Source organism: Centrocercus urophasianus, unplaced genomic scaffold (assembly GCF_019232065.1).
Source record: "Centrocercus urophasianus isolate 14NV4802_14NV808 unplaced genomic scaffold, USGS_Curo_1.0 seq_10, whole genome shotgun sequence".
Classification (NCBI taxonomy): domain Eukaryota; kingdom Metazoa; phylum Chordata; class Aves; order Galliformes; family Phasianidae; genus Centrocercus; species Centrocercus urophasianus.
The window spans coordinates 69,134,822-69,154,821 of NW_024884142.1; the positions used below are offsets into that span (position 1 = coordinate 69,134,822).

Genomic DNA, 20,000 nt, shown 5'->3' on the forward strand with positions numbered 1-20,000 from the left:
AAAGGAAAAAGGAAAAAGGAAAAAGGAAAAAGGAAAAAGGAAAAAGGGGGAAGGGGGAAGGAAAAGAATTAAAAATACAACCTTCCTTACCTTTGCAATAATTACTTCTTTTTTCAAAATCTTCATAGCATAGTATTTCCCACTAGCCTTCTCTCGGACCAGGATAACTTTGCCAAACGTGCCTTTGCCCAGTAGTTTTAAATAATCAAAGTCATTCATTGTCTACAAGGAGCAAAGAATAAGCAAGGATTAGCAAGACATAAGCTATGCAGTTCCAAAATATATTCAAAATGCTTCTGCAAACAACCAAATGGTATTACCAATATAAAAAGATCAGCTCACAAAACCTGAGCCACACACACAAATCAGTATAAAGTTGAAGTTTATGATCATGGACTTAAACACTGCCTTAACTGATTTTCCAAAAACTACTGCAATGTGCTACAACTAGAGATGCACAAAACCAGGGAAATTTACAAGTAAGTAAAAAAAACAAATTAATTATAAGCCTATATATGTATTGATACATAATTAATACAAGAAGCTTGTATTGGTTTTAAGATAAATAATTATGAAACATTTTCCTGTCAAAATGAAATCGCTGATAATAGTGAACTCTAGGAGTCTGCATCATGAACATATTTTAGAACCATAAGACAATCATTGCTCAAGCTCAGGCAAAGTACGTAGTTCAGCTACAATTGTACCTATCTTTTTAATATTTAGCCAAAGCCTAAAACAATTACTTCTCTATAAATATCTTTCAATTTCAGACACTGATTCAAGTACTCATTAGAAATATTTACTATGACACTACTATCCTTTCAATACATTAGCCTTTTGTTTATCAGAATTCTAAATTTATCTTCCATTTAATCTTTCTGCAGTCACATCCTTGCTATCTCAAACTTCAAATAATTTTGAGCTTTCTTCTTTGATTAGGAAGGAGGAGTAAAACTATAAGAGTAAAAAAAATACATGGATTTATTACCAGAACCTATATAAACTTTGAGCCTGTTCATAGAACTGTTTTTCTTAGCTCTGCAAATAACCACAGGACATATAAACACAGGATCTTTTCCTAAGGTTGTAAAACACTCATTAAGTGATTTAATGATTTCATTAAGTGGTGGAATTAAAGGTTTTTTCTGCAAGGGGACAGTGCTGTCTTTACCAGAAAGTACAACCATCAATCTGTAAAGCTACTCCAATGATAGAAATATCAAGTAATAGTTAGTAGATGCTTTTTAATAAATTTTGAGGATATGCAGTCAATCTGAGGGTAGATATCTCCAAAATGGAAGGAACATTATTATTTATACTCTTAAATGAAACACTCAATCTAATAAAAGTATTTATGTATTAGTTAAAATAAGAAATACAAGAAAGTATCAGAAAAAAAAACAGTGATAAGGAAATTACACATGTTCTAAAATAAACAGATCAGACAGAACAAAGTTTGAATAACAAATTCATATTCTTCAGGAGACTTTCAAGATGACTTTCATTCTGTATATTATATATCACCTACTACATTGACAGTTTTTAAATATCATTTATTATCTAATTCCTCTTAGCTACCTCAAAACACAAGGGGAGCATTAAGAGAATAAAGAAAGAAATGATGAAAATATACATGGATTGTCACTACAAGCCAAAATTTTAGTTTTGTTTGAATTCTTTCCATTAAATATGTATTTCCACTCATATTCATAGCTAGGGATTCCAATAGCAAAATACAAAACAAGTCACAGTAACTAATATGGGAAAGTCACAATTTACAGAAAAACAGATCTGTTGCACATGTACATGCATGCGTACTCATAAACATGCAAACAAAACTTTCTCTTATCTTAGCTAAGTCCCTCTATTGTCCCACTGTTGACTGGTCAAATCAGCACAATTTTTTGCTTATATCAATTCAAAAGAAATACATTCAAGGTCATGTGTTCTAGCTTTGGAATTTCTGAAACTTACTCTATTAAAGAACATTCTCAAAAAATTCTTCTTCTTACCATTAATGGATATAATGTATACGTAATGCTGTGATCCAAATGCAATGTGGCAACTGCTATTCCATCAACTAAAAGGAACATTTCTCAAATATCACAGTCAGTCTTTTTGAAAAGTCAGAACATCTACTTTGATAGTTTTATGATAACCATCAAGCAAAAAGAAACCGTCTTTAAGTTAAAGCATTGAAAACTGTCAAAATTCACATTGGTAAGTTCCCAGGCCGGATGTGGCTCTGGGCAGCCTGGTCTGGTGGCTAGCAACCTGCGTGTGGCAGAGAGGTTGAAACTAGATGATCACTGTGGTCCCTTTCAACCCAGGCCATTCTATGATTCTGTGAAATTCAAAATGCATTTAAAACACAATTCAGGCAGAAGATGAGTAATCCAGAGCACAGTTCACCCTAACTTCATACTGCATTCCCCCACACAGATAAGCCAACAGCTTTTATGACAAAGAATACCTAATGAACATAAAAGTTCATCACTTCTAACTGTCAAAAATTTGTCGGACCATAAGCTGCAAGGAAGGGGTAACTTTTTCCATAATTCCAATCATCCTTGAGAGGCTGAATTTAGAGAGAGAACATCTGAGTTTGAACAAAGACAGTTCATAATAGCAGCCCTTTGCCTGTACACAGAAGGAGGATATTGGCTCAACTGACCACAGACATGGGCTTGATGCTAAGGGCAGCAAGCCAGTCAAATTGAAACTCACTTGCCTAAAATTTGTTTACATCATCCATCAAAGCAGTCATGAATCTAGCTGCAATCTTGCTAAAAACAGATTTTTTAAAATGCAGATTTATAAAAGGAAGGTAATACTTCTGAGAGATTTTGAGTAGTGGCTTAACAGCAGGTTATGGTAGCAGTGATAGTTCTAAGAATAAAGTATCCTGATGCTGTCATTCTTTAAAAGCTTAGCAGAAGGCTTAGAGATGATATTCAGTGCAGGGTAACTCAAAAAGTCTGCCAAAGAACACAAGACCTTGAGAGATAAAAACACAGATGCCACAGCTAAGAGTGTACTGAAAACTGGTGAAAAAATTGAAATACTTCCTAAACCTGAGAATGTTGGTAAGCAAATTTGGAGGCTTCCGTAAGATTGATTTCTGTTTTCTTCATAATTTTCCCACTTTTTTCATTCCTACTGAACCCTGAGAAGTGTATTTTTTTTACTCATTATGTTGCACTTCAGCGTCTCTGAAAAAATCCACTCTTTATTCATGCTGAACCCTGAAAAACAAATTCGCAAACAAGTAACAGAAAACTGTCCAAAGAACTGCATGATCTTCAGCTTTCTGTAAAGCCTATTTACTCCTGCTATGTATTTTCTTTTCAAAACAATACACTTTACTGTGGTTATTGAAATTCCTACCAATCAAAAACTACTTTTAAAATATTCCTGATATACACAAGGAGTACATGACTGGGAATTTTCATCTGACTTCATCCGGAAGAAATTTTACTTAACAGAAATAGTCTAGCAAGGAATAAAAGCAGTTTGCTAATTGTTTTTTGTATTTGAAATGTTAGTGATTATATTACTGTGGAACTTCAGTGGCACACTGGCACCATTAAAGAACTGCAAAATAAAAAGGTGTATTTGGCTCTTCCAGATAATACGGACAGAGATGCTGCAGAGATGTTGCTGCCAGGCTGTTCAAAGCAAGTTCAATTACTTAAAGACTGTTTTCTTTGTAAACCTGTTGCTACTTTTTTTTTTTTTTTTTTTTTTTTTTAAAGAGAAGAAACAGACCCACTTCTCTGTCTTACTTCTTAATCTGATTATGCTCTTCTACTCATATGAATACCATCTGGAGCGTGCACAAGCAAAATTCACTGTGTGCAGATACAAAATCAGGTGACTAAACAAGCTTTTTGGACACAGTATGCAAAAAAGAACTGTTGAAATTGAAAGAAAACTAATATAAAAAAGGCAACACATTAACTAGATATAACTGAAGTGGTTCTGATTCTGTTAACAAATACAAATGCTTAAGCAGAAGCTTTTCAGAAACAGTTCTACAAAAAACTATATCCTCTAATTTCAATTAATACAAAAGGAGCAACAAGGGAGTCCCCTTTATTAAGGTCACTCAGGACACGTTATTAAAAAAAACTTCTGAGCACTTTTTGCTAGGTCTTCCATAAGTTTTAAATCTGAAGTGGAATTTTGAGTTTTGGCAGAAAAAAACTTCCTTGATGCTATCAGTGTGCTTTTCAGTGGCTACACACACTTCATTCTGAGCTGTCATTAGGTGTTGAATATCACCATTTTTTATTTCACATTTGATTTGTAGTTTGCTCTTGGTTTGCTGAGAAATACATTATATTTATTCAATAGCACAGCACATGCACTATCCTGGAATTTTAGTTGGGTACATTGGAATTTTACTTGCTACTTACAGTGTAAGTAGCAAGAAAGAAACAGAACTGATCTTCCACCTACTCTTATTCCCATAACACTTTTGTTGTACGGGAAAAGCACTGTGAACAAGGAGAGCATACGTTTCAGATAAACAACTTATATTAGACCACATTTATTTTGACACCTTGAAAACTCTTGCTGTTATGCAGTGTTTTTGTAGTCTACTAGGAGGATACACAAGCTTGGCATAGTGGTCAGATCTTTAAAAGAGCAAACCCAAATCCCTTCCATAATCATACTGCCTCTCATAAAGACTGACACATCTTGAACACAGCCTCCGTCTTGCTGTCACTTATTATATTTTACCCTGGAGCACAATCACTAAATCTCTGTGCTGCGAGGCTAAAAGTTCAGTGTCAAGCTCTCCAACCTGACAGTTCACGATGAGAGTATTGTCATGCCTGTATGTGATAAGTTTTTCTTTTTTAAGCAGTGAAAAAAAGCATAGAAAATTATGTACAATGGAACTACATGAAATAACTATGCTTGTATTGCAAACTCATGTTCTCAAAACTTAGGAAATGACAGAATTAAGATTTCTTGTAACACCCTATTCCTAAGGACACAGCTGTCAGCCACTGATCATTCTAGAATTCTTGCCTCATAATTCTTGCAATGTTCACGATTCTTTTTCACTGTCCATCATTAAGACACATTCCGTGATACTAGCTAAGATTATTTTGCTGTCTGCAGACTTCCACTTAATTTTGCACAGGTTTCATTTTGTAGCTAGAAAGAATGAAGCCAATCCTATAGAATCCTGTTATTATTTCTCATGTAATTTCAATGCATTTTTTGAGTCTTGTCAATCCTGTCTAATAACTGAGAAACATCCACTCAAATTCTTCATTATTCTTAAAGAGTAGTTTGTACATCCAGAAACACAGGACAAAATGGAAACCCAAAATAATAAGGCGAATTTTACATGACACAATATTTGAAACATAATGTGTTTATCCTGTTGACTCTGGAGATATAACTACAGGCGTGCTATAGACAGCACTGTACACATTCCTACTTACTGCAGAAGCTGTGAAGGATTCCGAAGAAAGAAGATACTGTTTTCAATGAAAATTAAAGCAAAGTTCTTGCAAAAAAAACCAGCAAAAAAAAGGTCAATAAAAGCTAAATTCTGCTATCCTTTCTCATGCAAATCATTTAATTTGTACTGGGCATTACTTGCATGAGAAAGTAGGTAAACACTTTTCTGAAGAAAATATTTTATTGCCATACTTCTGGAAGAGTAAACAAACATAAAGGGAAAAACAAAAATAATATTCAAAAAACAAGCAGATTGTTTACATGTGCCTGAATGGTTGAACTCTGCCTTTGAAAGGTGGTGTACCAGACAGCATAACAAATAAATAAAATTAGAGCAGTACAGCTTTATTGAAATAAGTATGTACTTCTATACTTGTAGTACACTGAAATTTATGTAGAGATATTATTGCTTCTATATCCTACTAGATCACTTTGCAAAAGTTACTTATATATTAATCTTATTAGTTATTTTTGAATGTCATTACCTTTCTTTTATGATGAGTTGTTGAAGCATCCATCTCCTCTTCACCTATATTGTCTATTTGTGAAGTTGGACTACAGTTCATCCTTTCCTCTTCCTGCCTCTGAAGTCTGTCTGCTACAGCCTGGATTGCTTCTGTCCATTCTTCCCTATCATGAACAAGTCAACAATCTTATTAGAAACTTCTAAAATTCATCCAAATAATTTGTTTATATTGTTTTTTACATGCTTCAACATGCAGTTCTCATGTCACACAGCCAAAGTCTCATACAATTTAATATTTTCAATTTCCTTCCATATTCTGCATGATGGATGAGGCGCTAAGGTTGATCAGTATCAAAAAGAATCAGTGCTTAGTTTATTTCAAGAATTAACAGTCTCTGATTTTATAAATACTTAAATACTAAAAACTTGAAAATTCTTCTCAGAGTTATAACACTACTCAGAACTTAGCATGTCATGTCCTACCTGACACACAGTATATGATAACAATCCAGTCAAGAAATGTCCCCCCTCACCATAAGAAAATAATTGAGATTTATTAATAATTAATAATAATTAAAATTTATTAATCTACAGTATGTGTTCAACTCTTTGTCTATTCCCTCTTAAACTTAAACTGTTTGGCTAATTTCAAATTCCCCCGAGAATCAGAGGTTCTCAAAAATAATTAAATTCCAAAAAGCATCAGGAAAACAATAGAATTTAAATGGTAGAATTTAAAATGGTATAAGTGAATATACTAATAAAAGAAGAAACAATGCAAAAATAAAATCATTAGTTATTTATTGGTATAAACAGTATGACCATGGGGCAGTTTACTCTGCTCTTGACCTAATAATGCCTACTGATGGGGTCTACTTGGATCAGAGGAGGAAAAGAATTCTGGCCCAGAAAGTATTTGGGCTCACTGACAGGGCATTAAACTAGGGTTAAAGGGGGTAAAAGCAAGCCTGCCCATATGCTGGTGTGAGACAGTAGAGCTAAGCTAGAGAGACAAGGTGCTAGTGGGACTACAGGCTTTTTAGAAGGGATAGGTGAAGGAGAAGTGGGATAGTTGCCCTCTACATTAAGAAGCTGATAGACTGCAAAGAATTGTCCCAGAGAAACACTCAAGAACAGGTTGAGAGCTTGTGGCGTAAGAATAGGGATAGGTGGTAGCTGGTGTCTACTACAGGCCACCTGATCAAGGGGAGCCTATTGATGAGGACTTCTTGCATCAGCTACAAGAGGAATTGTGATTGCAGGCCTTCATCCTGCTGGAGGATTTCAACCACCCATGGATCAGCTGGGACAACAACATGGTGCACTGCAAGCAATCCAGAAGACTCCTACATTCCATCAATGCTTTCTGCTTCAGGTACTGACAGACCCACCAGGTGTTGGACCTGGTGACTATAAAAGAGGTTAAGATCAGAGGTAGCCTGGGCTGCAGTGACCACATCCTAGTCAAGTTCATGATCTCAACGAATACGGGCCTGGCGAAGAGTGGAGTCAGGATTCTGAACTTCAGGAGAGAGAACTTTAGGCTGTTTAAGGAATTGCTGGATGAGATTCCCTGGAAAACTGTCCTTAAGGAAAAAGGAAGAGAACAGAACTGGCCTCACCCTCTGAAATGCCTTTCTGAGAGCACAAAAGGGCTCCAACTCCCAGAAGAAGAAATCAGGCAGACAAGGCAGAAAACCAGCACGGCTGAACAAGGACCTGCTGGTCACGCTGGGGGAAAAAAGGAAAAGTACAAGCAGTGAAGCAGGGACGGATGGCCTGGGAAAAATACAGGGATACTGTCCTAATGTGCAGGGATGGGTTGAGGAATGCCAAAGCACAGAAGGAATTAAACTTGGCAAGGAATGTGAACCACAAAAAGGGTTTCTTTAGTTACTTTGGGCAGAAGGGACAGGCAAGAGTGTACTCCCTCTGATAAATGGAAAGGGAGAGCTGGCTCCTCAGACATGGAGAAGGCTAAGGTGCTTAATAAGTTCCTCGCCTAAGCCTTAACAGGCATTCTCACGCTTCTCATGTCCCTGAACTTCTAAGCGGGAGTCAGGGGAGCAAAATTCCTCCCACTGCAAGAGTAGAACAAGTTCAAGACCATTTCATGAAGCTGAATGTGTACAAGCCTACGGTGCCTGATGACATGCATCCCAAGATTCTGAAGGAACTGTCCGATCTGGTTGCCAAACCATTTTCCATCATATTTAAAAAATCGTGGCTGTCAGGCAAAACCCCTGTGACTAGAAAAAGGAAAACATCGCTCCCATATTAAAGAAAGGGAGAAAGGAAGACCTGGAGAACTACAGGACACTGAGCCTCACCTCTGTACTTGGGAAGATCATGGAGCACATCATCCAAGGAAACACATTAAGGTACATGCAAGATGTGGAGGTGATCTAAGATGGCCGACATGGCTTCACCAAGGGCAGACTGTGCCTCACTAATCTGGTGGCCTTCTATGATGAGGCCAGGCTCTTCTTGGCAGTGTGCAGCTATAAGACAAGAAGCAATAGCCTAAAACTTGAACACAGGAAGTTCCATACAAACATGCAAAAGAATTTCTTTACAGTAAGGGTGAAGGAACACTGGAACAAGTTGCCCAGAGAGGTCGTGGAGTTTCCTTCTCTGGAATTGTTCAAGATCCATGAATGCCCATCTATTCAACCTATTGTAGGGAACCTGCTTTAGCAAGGGAGTTGAACTCGATCTCTTGAGGCTCCTTCCAACCCCTGCAATTTTTTGATTCTGTGAAGAACTCTCTGAGGGCAGCCCTGCAAAGAAGGACTTGTGGGTTCTAATGGACAAAAAGCTGGACACAAGCCAGCAGTGTGTGCTTGCAACCCAGAAGCCCAACAGTATCCTGGGCCGCATCAGAAGAGGGCTGTCCAGCAGGGAGAGGGAGGTGATTGTTCTACTCTGCCCTTGTGAGGCCCCATCTGGAGTGCTGTGTTCAGTACTGCCTGAGGCCCCCAGTACAGGAGGGATAGAGAGTTGTTGGAGCAGGTCCAGAAGAGGGCCACTAAGATGACCAGAGGGATGAAGCACCTCTCCTATGAAGAAAGGTGGAGGGAGCTGGGCTTGGAGAAGAGAAGGTTCCAGGTAGACCTCATTGTGGTCTTCTAGTACTTGAGGAGAGCTTAAAAGCAGGAGGGAGACTGACTCTTTACATGGTCTGATCATAAACGGACAAGGCTAATGGCTTTAAACTAGAAGAAGGAAGATCTAGGCTAGATGTTAGGAAGAAATTTTTACTTAGTGGGTGGTGAGGCGCTGGAACAGGTTGCTCAGAGAGATTGTGGATGCCCCATTTCTGGAAGCATTCAAAGCCTGGTAGAGTGGGATCCTGAATAGCATGACCTACTAATTGGCATCCCTGACCATTGCAGGAGAGTTGGAACTAAGTGATCTTCATGGTCCTCTCCAACCTAAGCCAATCTGTGATTCTATGAATAAAGCCAAATCATAGTATTGACCTCAAGAGGACAGGTGCATTCAGTGGGAAGACACAGTACATCTAACCAGAAAAACAGAATGGAATATTTTAGTGAGATACGCCATCCCATATCTCCCATACGTACTTGTGCTTTAAAAAATTTAATTCTTGAGAGGGTGTTTATGTTTACTGAAAGAAGAAAAGCTAATAAACACCATAAAACAAATTATAACAAACATATTGCTTTCTGTGCCAAAAAGAACACATTAAGAAGACTAAAAGGAAAATCTAAGACAGTAAAGCTGAAAAAAGCTCGAAAGCAGGCTTCTATTCAAATTTTAACACTTTGGAGACATGTCATGACATAGTTTTGGCTTATTTGAACATACTCATCCCACTTGCAAGCAGTTCGCAGACTAGATATGAGCTCAGATTATATTTTACAGAAGCTGACTTATAAATTGTTCAAATAACTGTTCAGAAGTGCTTGGAATGTCAGAATTCTGCATACTGACTACTGAGCAATCCCAGCTGAGACTGTTGAAAATTGTGCATAACCAATACTGAAAAAGAAACAAAAACAAAATTCTCACCGTTCCTCCGGAGTGTCTACGTGGAACGTCCTCTCTATGACAGTGGTCCATTGAAGACATCTGATAATAAATGTGTTTGGCTTTGGTCGCTCTGTTTTCATTAGCTGACATTCTAGAGAAATACATTATATTTCACTCTTTATGTTTTCCAGGTAATGTGTGAAACGCAAATTACTTACATAAGATACATATAGCTTATATATACCTAGTCAGCACATAAAAGAAAATACAGAACACCAATATAACCATGGGCTTGAACATAAGGTAGAAGAAATAAGTCAGAGGTATTGATGGAACTTGTACTGTTCCCCATACAAAATGTCATCTCCATTTGCAAATTAGGTCTATTACAAGGGTGAGAATATTATATCCCAGATTGCTCCAGTAGGGCAAGGTAACAGCAGTAGCCAAAGGCACAGTTTTCCATCTGTACCTGGCAGGAGTATGATGTTTTTCCTTCAATGGTAATCATGCCGCAATTACAAGGGTACCATCACCTCACGATTAGATTTATTGTAAAATATCCTATCTGGGAGAATTCAGATGCTGAAATCAGTCTGATTATTAAACATAGAATTACCACCCACATGCCCACTGGGGCTGCCCCAGGAAGCCAGCTTGTTGCTCTTAGCACTCCAAGGCGGAAACAAGCCTATCTAGGCTGTTTCCCTCAAATATTTCTTTAAACACTTCCTACAATTCCCCAAAATAGTAATTTCAAATCTCTGCGAGCAAACTAATTTTTCCAAGCATTTTAGGAAATAATTTTAGCATTGTTTCTTGTCCTTCCAACCAATTTATTCTCTTCTTCAAGCAGCTATTTCTTATAGACATCTGAAGACTATTTTGTCTCTCTTCAGTCTTCCCTGGCCTAAATCAATTAAGCCAGTCACAGGTTGCTCACAGGTTGTGCTTTCATATCCCAGATCTTTCCTGACACAGAAATCCAGACACACAGCAGACAACCTTCAATTCCTCTGTCACAAGAGCACAACACTATTAATTCAGTGGTTTGATAAGACTTGATGTTTGATGTTAGATTTTACAACATTGCACACTCCACTAAAACATTACATTTGTATGATGCAAAACACTGACCTACACTGACCAACTAAAATTTTTTATTTGTGCAAACATGATTTTATTTATTTATTTACTTATTTTGTGAAGTTAAGGTTACTTGTCAAAAGAGTGATTTGCTTTCCTGCAGCTATCATAAATCTAACACAAACATCATAGCCCGGGTTCTGGTAATTCAACAAGAACGTGATATAAAGTGACTGATCCAGTAAACAAAATCAGTCAATGATGAAAACAGCAAATGATTTCCTGTTCATCTAGGATCAACTGTAACTTTCTTTTTATAGAGCTGCAACCTACCAGCTAGTCCACACCTTTCCCTGATGAAGTTCATGGCGTTGACTATAACTTATCATAAAACCTTGCCCTTCATTCTTGGAGAAATACATTTTATTTACTCAAGATAATGTCAGTATTTTACAGAAGTTGTTATATGGCATGTACCACTTTTCAAGGCAGTTTGTTCTTTCACAGAAGTACTTTATCTTGGCTTTTTTTTCCACAAATTCAGAGTCCTGACACCTCAACTATCACCCATAATTTTACAGGAATATGTTTTAAATATTGTCTAACGAACTGCATCAGCTCAAGTGAATTTCTAAATATTCGACATTACTTTGGTGCCTGCTAGCCTGTTTCACTTTTCCCTCTTACACCTGTTAATTGTACAAATGGCATTCTCACAGCAGACCTTCTGAAATGCAGATACAAACTGAAAATACAATAAAGCAATTATCTTATGTATTACTAACGTATAACAAGCTTAATGCCTTTGCTCAAGGTATTAATTTGCATACTTGAAGATCTAAAGAACACTATCTCAGAAGTGGCCTTTGGCTGTTATCAAGCATTATCAGACTTACTTGTGCTGCATCCTCAACAGACACAGGGAAGTTCTGACATCAGAGGGTTCTTTGTGATTTAACAACTTAATTTAAGAACTGTAGCACAAGGTGACATGTTTTGTTTTGTTTTGCTTTTTAAAGGAAAGTGTTACAGTAGGATGGACACAGGAAGAGGGAACTTCACACAAAAGGTGGAAGAGAAACAAGGACAAAAGCAGATGAAGGGAACATAGGGAACCGTGATGAAGTGAAGCTACTTAGGATATATAGTAGGGTCACAGCTGGATGCAAATACTGTGAGATCAAAGGAACTCCTTTCCTCAGGCATACAGCTGAAGCCCAAGTTACAACGACAGTGATGGGGGCTCTAGGAAGAATACACTATTTGTTTTCTTAAAATTCTCAATTGCAGCTTTAAGAAAAGCACAGGACTACTATTATAACAGAAGAGACTGCACGCATGTCTGTTCTAGGATTACCTGGTCCTACCCCTGACTAAACCATTCTCTCACCTTTAATCCTATCACACTTCAATCACGTAGGCTGAAACTTCCTTTGCTCAATGTTTGCCTAAAGCTGCACACTGCTGGAAAATACTACATTTTGGAGACAAGACTTAAAACTTGGCAAACCAAGACTTTTGATATCCTTCCAGTACTCCTATGAAAATGTAACAACTGTCCATTCTATCTGTTCTTTTCTCTGCAAGAGAGGAAAGAGCGCAGGGGAGATTGGTAAAAAAAAATTGCAGTAACACTTACTAAACCACAAAATTCTTAAAAATCTGTGCAGTAATCCAGAGGCTACAGCTATCTCCTATCCACATATCTGCTGAACAGAAAGCTCTTTCTCCTATGTTTGTATTGGCTCTTGCTACCCTCAGACAGCACAAAAAGGAAGCTACCCAGTTAAGGTAAAATCCAATCCATACAGCAAAAATAATTTAAAGAAGAGACATCAGAACAAAAGACAGGGAATAAAGGCAAAAGAGTATAAATGGCAAAGGAGAAAGACTGCAACTTGTGTGGAAAACAAACACTAGGGGGACAGAATGCTCATTAAGATCAGCAGCAAGAAATAGCAGCTAGAATGGAGAGACTGCAAGACAGAACTAGAGAACTTGTTAGTCAAAAGACCAGTTTGCATAATTAATATACTATCTATATTTTTTCTATGTTTGTATGTTCATCCATGTAAGTCTGTACCAAGCTATACGCATATTACTGGCACTACATATTTTCCTCAGAGATTTCTCAAAGTGATGGTGTGCATCATTAGTAACAACAACTACTTTAGCTCTGGATACATATACTAAGATCTGAAATATCACAGAATCCTTAACTCTCACAGATTTTCATTACAGATTATCAACAAGATCAATTAAATATAATAAAAAATGCTGTGGCAAATAAAAAAGGAAATGAGACATTAAAAAAATGCCATTTGAATACGTTACAAGGATGCTACTCAAAAATAATATCAAGCAAAGCTTACAGAGCTTTTCGAAATATTCTATTAAATGTGGCTAAATATATAATTTGCTTTTACAAGGAAAAGCGAATTCATAAATGTCCTCAATTACTGAAACAAAAAAGAAGGGGAGAACTAGTGTATTTCTGAAAGTGGTGTGTGCTACTCAGCCTGCTGAAGTACATAAAAGTAACTGAAGTCTGCTGATATTTAGTCACTCACATGTTTCACAGGCTGCTGTATACAAATGTATGGGATAAACAACATTCCTACCACGACTGCAACATGAATAAAAATTTGTTTGTGCATGTCTTTCACCTAAGGGTAAGAAAATAAATAAATCTATTAAGATGAATAAGTACTCTAATACACACTGCTAATTACCAAAATATTTTTCTACTAATTACTGGAAAAAAATGTAGTAGTTTTAGACAGAATAGTTTGGAAACTACAAAAGCATACAAGAATGAGTGAAACTGGCTACTGAAAGCTGGCTCAGAAAGCTTGAGTGATAGTTGGGTCACTACCAAAAGGAGGGAACACTCTACCATAATGTCTTCAAGTTTGCTACTATACATAAACATATGTAATTAAAGGGCTGAATCTCAACTCCAAACAGTTGGAAGTCTAAATTATCATTCAAAAAGATGAGTAAGCCAGTAAACAGACAGACTCAACTTTGTGTTCTTGTATGCTAGCCATCTACAACTTGGAATTACACGTTTTAATCCTAAAGCTTTCTGTTTTGCTTGAGATTAAACATCAGTCATGAAAAATTTCCCCCTTAATATTAGAGGGGATACAAAGCCTTGAGGCAGAACATTTGTTCAAAGCAGCACAATACAAAATCAGTTACAGAAATCAACAACTCAGTTCCAACAACTTTGTAGTAGTTGGTTGGCCATTTTTGGATCTGTATAAGAAATGGAAAAATGAAATAGAACCAGAATAAAGAATGCAATGCAAGTTTCTCAATTATTGATTTTTTTCTTTTAATTAAAAAAGGAGGTTAACCAGATGTTAATTTTATCTCCATATCCACAAACAATCTGATAATTCTAAAACGTTAGGCTATCTTTTCCAAATAAAATGTACTATCTAAATTAAATAATTATGCTAGTTAAACTCTCCTGAGCAGCTCTAACTACAAACTGTATTTCAAAACGTTCTGTTTACTTTACACCATTCTGAACCACAGATGACAAAGTTTGCTTGAAGCTGTAATTACTCTGCAAAGCTGGGAAGCCAATTAGAGGGCCTGAAACCTGCCAGTTCCAAAAAAAAAAAAAAAAAAAAAAAAAAAAAGCACAGATCATCTGTTCAGATTTTATTAAAAAGTTTAAAGTTTGAATTCTATAACTTTAACCATATAATCACCAGTGTTCTTTTCCTAAATGCACTAATTCAGCATTAAAAAAAGAAAAACAAAGAAGGAATACTAATATTGCATTACTATTTCATATAAGGAAGCTTTCATCTTCAGCAGAATTTGTTGGTAGAGTTAGACAAGAATGTTAAACATATAAAAAGCCATAAAAAATTTCACCAAAAAATGAACAGAAGGTTGCATATGTGAGAAATTATTTCTAATGCAAACTGTGTTTCAGCACAAAGAAAAACTTCCTGTGATTATCATTTGATATAAAATAAATAGTATTGAACTGCTGATGGCATTTTTTTGAATGCATATGCATTTTTACTTACCTAGGGAGATATTTATATGCAGATATTTACATCTAGTATATCTAGCTATCTATTTACATTACAATTTAATCTTTAATTTCTTATTTTCCTCTAAGTCTTTCCTTCAGAAGATAAACACTTCACTATCCCAACCTTTGCCTCTTCAGTACTTACTCCAGTTAGCTTTCTTTCTCATGTTAAGATACGTTTACACGACCTTGTTTCATTACTGCTACTCTATGTATTCTGAATCCAGTTTTCTCTAATGACTTGTGTTAGGAAAGTAGCAGAATTAATATATAATTTACTTACCACTGACACAGATAGGCATGCTTTAGCTCACATATGAAATGCTGTGACTTTTACATGCATATGTATACACAGAAATATATATTTATACACACACATCCTCTCAGATTTGTCTTCTCCTGATTCTCCCACACAGCTATACACACCATCCAATTTCTCTGAGGCTTTCCAAAAGGCTCTCTCTCCTCAAGTCTCCTCTTTTCTCACTACATTTTATTTATTTATGTGCAACATTACCCATTAAAACAAGACTGGTGATGTAACAATGTATGTGAATAATTTAATATCCTTTCTTTGGTCCCCAAAAATGCAATCTTCTAAAAATGTCATCCTCCAGACTGCTCCAGAGGTAGTTGTTTCCCATTGTCCCTTTGATTATAACACACTTCTCTTTGCACTTCCCATCTTCTGCACAGCCTTAGCACATAAGCAGTAAGATTTCAACATGGACTACCCCCACAGCCTACTCTCATCCTCTTTATCACTCTTTATTCAGTATCCAAATGATCATTCATATCACTCATCCTCCCTGTGTTCCATTTCTGAAAAGCATTCATAATTTCTTTCTTTTTAGTGAACAAATTCTTCTTTAAATCCTCCTTAAAAATCTACTTCACCATGATGTCTTAAAAACAGGAAGCAAGAAGGAGAAAAAGAGTAAAAATCTAACCTGGACAGTAGATAAGTTGTTAATGGGCTGAGACCACTGTCTATAGTATAGGCTAGTACTGCCTCATTGTTTTATCATACTCCCCCCATCTGTTTGCATCCATCTGCTATCCCTTGTTTTATATTTGGAATTTTAGTATTTTGGAGCAGGAACTGACTTTTTGTTCCGTATGGGTAGAAATCCCACTCCTGTGGTGCTTGGCTCATGACTCGAACTTGTATGTGCTTTGATGCTATAACAACAACAACATATATGACTGAATAATAAACACCCAAAAAAAAGATTACTTTCCTTGAAACTGAAAAAGACCATTCATGATGCACTTCACCATGCTGGGAAGTCATTTATTTACAGCACTCCAAAAAATACTGAAGTAGTGCCCTTCCCTTACTATCATGACAATTAGTTTGCTAGTCACCCTTTCAAGCAAAGAGAGAGAATGAAAATGAGAGATCTCCACATGGTATTGCCAGGCTTTGCCTGAGGTTTTTCTTGTCTTCACAGAAGACAGTAACATAACATATCCCTCTCTCTTACATACTAACATCTCAATTTCATTTATGCAAATCAATGTATCACACCAGGATAAAAAGACCTGACAGTATACTTTCTAACTTGCCATGCTTATACCAGGCCCTACTTAGAGATAGCTGGGGATTACAGAATGGTAAACTGGTGTCTGAGAAAGCACTGTCCAAGAGCTTCTCTAAAAGTAATGCCTCCTATTTTATAATGTTGGCCTGTGACATCAGAGGCACATGTTGGTGGCACAGCAATAGAGGTTGAACCATCCCACCAATGTTCCATTTTGTTGCTGTACTATCATGCTCTTCGTAACTGTTGTTTCCACGGAAATAAACAGGAGGCATACTTCTGGAGTGACCTCAGTAAAACTAAAGGATAAGTCTGAGGAACTCATCCTTATTCGTGACCCAAACTAACAAGTGAATCCAAACTTCTAAGTCAAATGACTGAATACCAACTATGCCACCTAAAAACAGTTCATAAGGTACTTTGTAAATCTCTCAATTCTGGACTGACTGGTCCAGTTTTCCAGAAACACAGACATACATACATCCAACAATAACACTGGTAACACATTCGATTTGAGTTTAAATTTCCATAGATACATTTGTGTATTCAGCAAATTATATACAGTGTTTTTTTTCTCCCCAAAATTATTTGCAGTGTTGAATGAATATTATTTATTCAATTGTACTGTTATTACTTTGGATTTAAATCTGTGCTGTAATTATAAGAAACTAGTTGGACGTGTATCTGTGTGTTCACGTCATCCACTGCTATGACAACCAAAAACACCTAGGATTTTAAATTCAAATCTCATTGAAAAGTTAACTGTGGAGTTCCTGGAAAAAAGTCATTTCTAATGGCACTGCATCTTCATGGATAAGTTGGTATATACATGTATACGTATTTTTTATTCATTTTTTCCTATTCATTATTCACTGAAAACACTTCAATTTTTCTGTTTTTTATATTCTTAAATCCCTAAAATAATAAACCTTATCTCTGGCCAATTTAAAGATTAAGATTAGTAAAAAGTAACACAAATTTTACATTCAGAGTAGCCAGGGTTCATCGGTGATAATTTCTGTAGTGAAGAAAAATAAAATTAAGAAAAAGCTTTTTGTACAAAGTATCTTCTAGCAATAACTTGAATTTATTTCACCTGTATTACAGAGTACTTGGAAAGTAAAATATTTCAAGATACCACAAAAATTCCAAGTGACATCATTTTTGGCCGAAGTTCAAAGGCTACCACTAAAGGGATGTATCTCTTTCCAATTATTCTCCACATGAAGATCAAAATGAAGGCAAAAGGCCAGTTCATGCAGATACTTCAACCCAAATGTGCTATGTGATCACTTGCATACTCATTGCACATGTGAGAACTTTTTTTAGTGCTGGCTTTCAGTGGTTTCTCTTTTCTGCTTGTTTTTTTTTTGTTGCTGTTGTTTGTTGCTGTTGTTGTTTGTTTTTGGTTGTTGTTGTTTTTGTTTTTTTTTAATTAGTAAAGACACAAAAGCTCCTTAAACAGAATTGGAAAGAACCACCACTTCTTCCCATCTCAGAACAAGGTGGTATACACAAAGCAGTATTGATTCTGCTTCAACAGCACTGGACCACTTAGATACAGTGTTGTGAGATCATGCTGATCTTCTCTGGGACCTCTAGGGGTATAAATCCTGCCATGGGGACATCCAGAGTACTGTTAGTTTTTTTTTTTTTTCAAAAGAAGCCTAATATAGGCCTTTGCCTATACCAAGAAGTTACAGCAATTGAATCAAAAATATTTTTAGACTGGTTCTGACTGCATTAATGTCTAAGCAAAAAACAATTTAAATTAACATATTTTGAGGTGGGCAGGAATGCACACCCACTCCATTACCATGACTCAGTCAATCAACAGTGTCTCTTGAAGCTCCAGTAACTTGATTACTTGCAACTGCTTCTCTATACCTAAAAAGAGCTAAGGCTGACTTTGAACTAGTCTCTGAATTGGACTCTATATGGTATAAAATACAGTAACTCCGTAGGAGAGAAACCAAAGTGATTCCAGCACATAACCTGGTATCATCAGACAGATTTGTTCACCCTGCCACAAGATCTGGCAGCTCAGCAGTCACAGCAAAGAGAACTCACTACTGGTACTCACATGCACCAGAAGGCTGCTCTGGAGAGGTGAGGGCTCTGCCTGGGGGCCTCAAAGAACAGCCACCAATGGGCCAGTACCAAATCTTCCCACTTTATCCAGCCCATCTCCACCATACCCCCCGGTCAACTCCACCTAGCATACTTACGGTCCAGCAAGAGATCGCTCACCGCCATTTCAGTCCCACACGGTTTCCCTGACTTAATAAAGGAATATTCAGCACTGGAAGCGCTGTTAGCAGGTTATCAAATATTTCTGTCCTCTCAGGCCTTTCCCTCATTCACAGGATTCACGAGGGAATACACTGGCTACAAACGATCAGGGAGAGAAAAGTGCTCAGCTGTGTGCTTTTGACCGTATTTCTTGGAAGAAACCTTTCTTGGAAGAAATCAGGCAGCAACTATTCGGAAAACGATACTGTATCTGGGAACGTCTTCTGAGCTTGGTAGCAGGAGTGGAAGGGGGTCATTCTGTTGGGTAAATATCTGTGTGATCAAAATAACTGGTGTAACAGAGTGGGTGTAGAATTTTAAACCACAGAACAAGTATCATACAAAGCAGAAAGGTACAAACTTTCCAGTGTTCAACTCAAACAGTAGAAAAATAATACCATGGCCTTGGCCTTCTCTGCTTAAATAACAAGCTGTAAGTAAGAGCCAAAGATGTCTATCATTTGGAGAGCAAAAAGTAGACTGAGACCACATTCTCACTTTACAGATAGCTACAAAGATTACGTGAAGATAGGACTATAAAGACATATCTTGAAGTCCCTGCCAACCTAATCAAGATGGTATTAACAGTGATCTCACACTCCATCTGCCTGGCTAGTAATTTATGAAAAATGTACTTCACTATTACAGGAAAAATATGCTGCACTGCTTGTGGCTGCAAACCTACTGCAGCAGCTCAGGAACTCAGGGATTGCAGACCATAAAGCCCGTTGTTGAGATTTACCAGGTACTGCAGATGAGATCCGATTCAGTCATACAGAGTGTTGTTTTGTTTGTTTGTTTGCCCTACTGATGATCTCACTGTCAGACAGATAAAATATCTGACCAAAAGCAGTCCTTTGCAATTCAGAGTATAATACTATTCTCGCCTTATCTTTTCAGCCCTTGCACATTATATAATTCTGTATTTCTTATTCAAGATAAAATCTAACATATTTAATTAAAAATTGGAATCTTATTATAAAAAAAAAAATCTTATTCCAGAACGTTTTACTTTCTACATTGTAATCTCCACATAGATACTTTGCTAAAATTTTATGGGATTATTTTTGTG

At 36.8% G+C, this 20,000-nt stretch overlaps 1 protein-coding gene across 2 annotated transcripts in view; it reads right to left on the reverse strand.

Annotated features, from left to right (window-relative positions):
• The window catches only part of AKT3 (AKT serine/threonine kinase 3), a 133,343-nt gene that overhangs the window by 45,035 nt on the left and 68,308 nt on the right, over nt 1-20,000 (reverse strand). For both annotated transcript variants that reach the window (XM_042811592.1, XM_042811601.1), the window contains 3 exons: nt 9,986-10,097; nt 5,970-6,114; nt 91-222 (listed from right to left, as the gene is read on the reverse strand). In XM_042811592.1, the coding sequence (XP_042667526.1) occupies nt 91-222; nt 5,970-6,114; nt 9,986-10,097 (389 nt within the window). The remainder of the gene's footprint in view (nt 1-90; nt 223-5,969; nt 6,115-9,985; nt 10,098-20,000) is intronic.